At 33.4% G+C, this 7,393-nt stretch overlaps 1 protein-coding gene across 1 annotated transcript in view; it reads right to left on the bottom strand.

Annotated features, from left to right (window-relative positions):
• Window positions 1-1,507: 1,507 nt before the first annotated feature.
• Window positions 1,508-7,393, bottom strand: part of LOC143238284 (acetylcholine receptor subunit alpha-like 1) — a 28,790-nt gene continuing 22,904 nt past the window's right edge. The window contains exons 5-6 of the mRNA XM_076478377.1: window positions 5,506-6,309; window positions 1,508-1,816 (exon numbers count right to left, since the gene is read on the bottom strand). Coding sequence (XP_076334492.1) covers window positions 1,628-1,816; window positions 5,506-6,309 — 993 coding nt within the window. The 3' untranslated portion in view covers window positions 1,508-1,627. The remainder of the gene's footprint in view (window positions 1,817-5,505; window positions 6,310-7,393) is intronic.

The raw sequence follows: 7,393 nt of genomic DNA, 5'->3' as shown, positions 1-7,393 counted from the left end.
TTATAACGCCCCCACGGCTGGGAGGGCGAGCATGTTTGGCGCGACGCGGGCATGAACCCGCGACCCTCGGATTACCAGTCACACGCCTTACGCATTTGGCCATGCCAGGGCCTCTAGTTATTAGTACTTCAATAATAAGGCAGTCATATTTAGTCCTGTTTCAGGTTCTGGTTATTATTATTACAATGTTAAGGCCCTCATAGTTAGTACTTTTTGAAGTCCTGATTATTATTATTATTACAATATTAAAAGCCATCATACTTAAAACTGTTTGAGGTCCAGTTATTAAAACTACAATATTAAGGCCCTCATATTTAGTGCTGTTTAATATCCTGATTCTCAGTAAAACAGTATTAAATCCCTCATATTTTACAATTTCTGAAGTCCTTGTTATTAGTACTACTATATTACGGCTCTCATATTCTTTGTAGTATTGTTATTAGTATTGCAATATTAAGAGCCTGATATTTAGTAATGTCCGAAGTTCTGGTTATTAGTACTATAATAATAAGGCACTCATACGTAGTAAATGTTTTATATCTGTTATTATTACTACAATATTAAGGCCAACATATTTAATAATTTCTAAAGTTCTGGGTATTACTACTAGAATATTAAAGCCCTCATATTTAATTTTAAATCCTGGTTGTTATAATTAAAATATTGGGCTTTCGTATTTAGTATTGTTTGAGATTCTGGCTATTAGCACTATGAAATTAAGGCCTCCATATTTAGTTATTCAGTTCCTGTTCAACCAATTGCTATTTCTCATGTATTCGATTTATTTTATGCTTGTTTAAGCTAGTTAAATTAAACTTACAGATTTTAAAAGTTAGTGTGTTTTTCCTAAATTCCCTATAATCGACAACACCACTAAAACATCGTGGATGAAGGACACTGTTTCTCATTTAGATCTATATATTTCATCCTTCATTTATGCATTTTCATAAAGATACCATATATAGTTAATACAAGAACATTCTAAAATATTAATTCGTGTAGTATTGCTTATTTGGTTGATTATGGCGTTATAAATACTTTTCTTTTCTCTTATAATTTGGATCTAGTGCTCGTCTTAGTGACTGAATTATATTATTAACCATAATTAAATTAACGTGCTTACCTCTTAAGATGATCATTTGTCAAGTCTGGTGGTTAATGTTATTATGAAAAGGCTTGATACAGTCGCAGATTGAATAAGAATCAAGTTGAGAATTTTAAGGATATTTTTATAACCAGAAAGACTGTATAAAAAAGCCTGTATTCCTGGAACTGAATTAAGGTGGTTCTAGAGACATTTTCAGCATTATAGTATCAAAAAATTCTAATTAAATGAAAATGGATGTTAAAGCCAAGGTACTTTTAATATTTAAAATTAAAAATGAAAACGCTTATAATTTACTCTAGTTTTTTAAGGAACTTTACTTTGTAGACTTGACAATATTTATATTAAATTTGATAACTTCATTAATTTGACACAAAAATTGCTAACAGACAAAAGTTCGCAAATAATAATAAACAAAATATTTGAAGGTACACTCAGAAAGAGCTTAGGAAAAGTTTTAAATAGCTTGTACAATCCAAATGGCAATAAAAATATAGGCGAATTTTTTTTACTTGAAGGCTATTAATCACTTAGATAATAAAGTCGTCTAGCGGCCATTTTGGAGACCAGTACATCAATTGGCTGCTGGTCATCAAAAAGGGAGGGTGCTTCGAGAATGATGCAGGCTGAACCAATAGCACAAGTTAGACTAAATATCCACAGAAACAGACGATCTATCACCATGGCAACGAATTGCCAATCATCTTTTATCTGGAATAAATACAAAAAGTAGTTTATTTATTTAAGCTTTTAAGGCAGCTAAACATTTCCGAGAATTTCTAAAGAAAATAAAACAATGTTTTTGTGAAATGCGATACGATTTGCGACGTCTATCTCGAAAAATATTTTATAACTGTGATATGGCGACGTTTCGTAAATATTTCGTCTTGCTTTTTAAGGTTTATGTTGTACTTCACTCGTTAAGGAAATACCACCTAGATATTGTTTTCGAAATTTTATCCAAAGTATTATTAAAGTGAGTAAAAACTCAATCTGATACTTAAAATGAAATGCTGTCGTATAATTAAAAGAAACTCAGATACCTAGACAAAAATGATGTTGCTTTTTCTGTCTTAAGGAAACATATTATCTTTGAAACTAGAATAAATTGATTGGTTTAACAGTGATGTGGTACACAACTGATGCTAATTAAAAGTCGTATTACTTTGCAAGATGAGGAAACAATAATTAAAATCAATAAGATGCTTTGTATAAAACAATGTAACATTCAGAGGCTTAAAATAAAACATTATGCAAAAGGGAAATAGTTTTCTTAAATAATTAAACAAATATTTTGATGGTCAATAATTTGGATCAATACACAAATTGCTAGAAATCTGCTTAGCGCAACACGGGATATTTAACTCAAAAACAACGAGGAAAGAAAGTTTTGGTTTACGTAGCAGCATCTTAGAGGCACAGCTGCATGTCTGTAAACTTACACTGCTAGAAAACGGATTTCGATACCCGTGGTGGACAGAGGCCACAGATTGTCCGTAGCAGATTTCCATAAAAACCATCGAATTTCTTCTCATCATAACAATTATTTAGATACATTCATGATAATACTACTCAACTAGGTAAAAGAATTAGAGATTTGAGGGTCAAAATATGAATATCCTATTTCAATTTCGAATACACAAATGGGCAATGGGCATCTTCATGTAAAAAAAAAAGTTTTGTCACAGAAAATACTGTATTACAGGGAAAATACCTAGGGTTTGAAATATTGTATTAAATGCAAGATGCCTCAGGTTTGAAACACTTTATTAGAGAAGAAATGCCTGAACACTGTGTTACATGGAAGGTACTTGAATTTTTTAATACTTTATTATGGAAGAGACACGTAGTGTTTGAAACGTTGTATTATGGGATTTCAAACACTGTATAACAGGAGAGAAGATACTTGGAGTTTGAGGGTTTGAAACAGTGTATTAAAGGAGAAAAACCTGTGGTTTGAAACACTTATTCAAAGAGAAGGTATCTTGGGTTTGAAAAGTGTATCATGACACGCTTGTATTTTGAAATGTTGTATTTAGAGGGAATACAATTGAAACACTGGATTATGTGGATTGTGTTTTTTTTATTTAAGCACAAAGCTACACAATGGACTATCTGTTCACTGCCCAACATGTGTATCGAAACCCGGTAGACATACCGCTGATGTTAGATGGAACATTCTTAAAGTTTTTAACACTTTTATATGGGAGAAACATCTAATGTTTGAAACACTGAATCAAGGAGAGGTACCTGGGATTGGAACCGCTATATTACAGAAAAGGTAACTGAAGTGAGAAGTGCTATATTACAGGAAGTGTCTGAAGTTTAAAATAACGTATTACAGGAAAGATTGGTTTGTTTTGAATTTCGCGCAAAGTTACACGAGGGCTATCTGCGCTAGCCGTTCCTAATTTAGCAGTATAAGACTAGAGGGAAGGCAGCTAGCATCACCACCCACCGCCAATTCTTGGGCTACCCTTTTACCAACGAATAGCATGATTGATCGTCACATTATAACGTCCTCACGGCTGAAAGGGCGAGCATGTTTGGTGTGACGGGAATTCGAACCCGCGACCCTTGTGTTACGACTCGAGTGCTTTAACCACCTGGTTATGCCGAGCCTACAGGGAAGATGCTTGAGATTTTAGACACATGTGTGTTCCTTTGTGGAGACGAAATTTTGATTATTTTATACCTCTTAATGTTAGTACCCTCTTGTAAATTCTTAGTGATAAGATATTATTTATATATATTTCTACACACTAACCTTATTCTGATGTTTTTGAAATAGTAAAACACAAATTCATGAAAATTCAATTGGGTCTAAAACTACTTTTTTCTAGCCATGAAAATGTTGCGCAATAAGGACAGCTTAGATATTCATGATAAGTCCTAATTTGGGGTTATCAGAGTGAAACGTAATAAGGAAGAAATAAACTCCAAGACTTAATGTTAATTGTATAATTCTTGAATACGTTTTAATAGATTCCCAATATTTATATGTTTGGATTTGGAAAATAATTGTACTTTTTCAGAAGATAATTAAAACAATACATTTTGCCAATAATTTTTGAATCTCCATTTGTATTAAAGAAACATGACTGTTGAAAGTGTTAAAATATGTTTCTTTACGGTTCATGATGTTTGACTTCGTAATCCTTGGGTGACAAATCGATAACACAATTAAAATAACTGATAACAATGGGAACTAAACTTGCATCATATTTGTTAGAACTGATCAGCATTAGCAAGACTTAATTAAAAGTTCAGTGCTACTTTATAATAACTTCATTATTTTTATATTTAAGTTTATTTATTATATAATATAAACGTACTTTAACTAAATTATTGCATGATACTCTAAATTTGCCTGTTTAGGATTTTCCTCAAAGAGAAACAAGCGGGGATTATGTAACTGAAGTTGTTTTATTAAAAACAACAACATAGTTCTTGTGTCATGGCTAAAATCGTAACTCTGCTTCTAGTTTAAATCAAAACACAAATAACGTGTAAATGCTATTCAGTTTTTCATTCAAAACCTTTTTTCAGTAACTTTTACTTTATGTGTATTGTACGCGATCCAGCAAATGGTTTGGAGAAGGTAAGTATATGTGATTATAAAACATTAACCCAACAACATCAGAACATTATATGATAAACCAATATAAGTATCTGAAAGCAATAGTTGAATGTTAGAAGGTATATTTTGCTTTAAAAACATTTTGTTTGTAATTACGCACAAGGGTACACAATGAGCTATCTGTGCTCTGCCCACCATGGGTATCGAATACCGGATATTAGTATTGCAAGTCCGCAGACACCTCTGTGCCACTGGGGGTAGCTTTAAGCAACAGAATAAGCAATTTAACTGAGGGTCTGTTTCGTTTGTTTTCTTAACACAAGTCAGTCTGGCTATATATTATTCCTTTAACACAAGTGAATCTGGCTATATATTGTTTCTTTAACACAAGTCAATCTGGCTATATATTATTCCTTTAACACAAGTCAATCTGGCTATATATTATTCCTTTAACGCAAGTGAATCTGGTTATATATTATTCCTTTAACACAAGTGAATCTGGTTATATATTATTCCTTTAACACAAATGAATCTGGCTATATATTATGTTATTTTAATATAAATAGACCTGGCTACATTCTTATGTTATTTTTTAATATAAATATATCTGGCTATATTCTTAACAGGTTATTCTTGAGAAAATGTAAGCTTAATCTTATAACAAATTTTATTTTTAGAAATGTTCACCTTTTTTAATAAATTGTTTATATTTATGTATTTTGTTTCTTTACTTGACTAATAAACATATGTAGATTATTGATTACGCCATTTAAATATATTAAAATTTAGTTTGTGAAGTTATTTTGTTTGTCTTTCTCACCTCTGAATAGCTATCTTCGTTTTTCATATGTTGAGCTATGAAACACACATTAAAAATCGCTTTCTCAACCGCCGGACTGAGACAATTATCCGGAGAAGAAGATTGTGAGCATTCATCCGAAACTTCAGTGGCGGGAAATGTGGTTTCCTGAAACGAACACTCATATGGCACGACGTCAGACATGTCAGCTTCTGATGATGCCAGCATGTCCTCTGTAGATTGGTTGTCTTGTAGTGAATCGTCTTCGTCTTGTGGTCGTCTCATCCATAACACCTTCGGCAAGAAGTCCAGAAAAACTTTTTTCACCCATGGGGACATTCGATGAGTCGATGGGGACCGGAACATGACGTTTAAGACAGCAATTGTGACAAACACCGAAAGAGAAACGAGAATCATCGTAAAAAGTAAATATTTTCCCAAAAGAGGGACTGTCAAAGAAGTTGGTGGAATGATTTCCGATAAGAGCAAGAAAAATACCACCAAAGAAAGGACAATCGAAATGCTTAAAGACACTTTCTCGCCACTGTCTGATGGCAAATAAAAGACCAGAATCGACAAAAATGAGATTGCCACACAGGGAATGATAAGGTTAACTGTATGAAACAAAGTTTTGCGTCTCAGAGTGATATTGAAGGTGATATCAGGATATGGCTCTTCACAACAGCTGTAAAACTTCTCTTTCCTTCTAGCAGGAACAGCCATAATATCCCACTCTACACTGAGGTAAAAATCACTCAAATCAATCCCCATTGCGATCTCTGAATCACCAGAGTTTCCAAACTGATGCTTGTGTTTCAAGTCAACCTGTAACAAAACATTAACAAACATCTTTGTAATGAAATATGTCTGAATTGTCTTGAATGTTTGAAATATTACACTCCACACACAAATACATCATTCAAAGACAATTCTAATTCTCAAACGCTCTTTTGAGATAACAATTAAAACAAGTTACTTAAACGATTAACGTCAGAAACAGTTACAATATATTGGTTATTTGAGGTTCTATTTGGTTCAGCTAAAGTTATGTTTAAGCTTAGAACAATAGATTTTCTACGCAATTCATGTTCACTATTTTTTAGAGCTTATTTGTAAATGAACAATCTTTTAGGTTGTCACAAAGTTATATTTACAAATACAAATGTTAAATTAGTTCCACGTAGTCGGGAGTGCTTCATTAATTAACAAGTCAGATGTGAATCCTCTTGCTCCGCACAAGGGAACTCAGTTTGCATTATGAAACTATTGTGAAAAATTTCACTACTAGATTAGAGTAACCGAGGAGTTGGCGACAGGTGCTGTTGTCTAGTTACAATCACCTAGTTTATCAGTTGAAAATTATAGACGAATAGTGCAGATTTGTCCTTTCTTAGACAACCCTGACTATCCAAATTAAACAGGCACTGTCTTTCTAATGGCCCGGCATGGCCAGGTGGGTTAAGGCGCTCGACTTGTAATCTGAGAGTCGCGGGTTCGAATCCCGGTAGCACCAAACATACTCGCCCTTTCAGCCGTGGAGACGTTATAATGTGACGGTCAATCCCACTATTCGTTGATAAAAGAGTTGGCGGTGGGTGGTGATAACTAGCTGCTTTCCCTCTAGTCTTACACTGCTAAATTAGGGACGGTTAGCGCAGATAACCCTCGAGTAGACTTGCACAAAATTCAAAAAACAAACTGTCTTTTTAAAGCGTGCGTATCTTTTCAAACTAAACAGACGCCACTTTTCTTTGACATACGTGGCCATCCAAACCAAACAGACATTATACGTGTCATTTATTTTTAGATATTTTTTGTAAACTATGGTTTCCACATGAATATTATTTAAATGTTTTCAAACTGTTTTGCAGGCCATATGACACTCAGTAAAAACCTTAAAAGTTTAGCG

The sequence above is a fragment of the Tachypleus tridentatus genome, chromosome 13 (genome assembly GCF_004210375.1).
Source record: "Tachypleus tridentatus isolate NWPU-2018 chromosome 13, ASM421037v1, whole genome shotgun sequence".
NCBI lineage: Eukaryota > Metazoa > Arthropoda > Merostomata > Xiphosura > Limulidae > Tachypleus > Tachypleus tridentatus.
The sequence above is the reverse complement of the archived record's forward strand: the minus strand, read 5'-3'. Positions and strand labels throughout refer to the sequence as shown.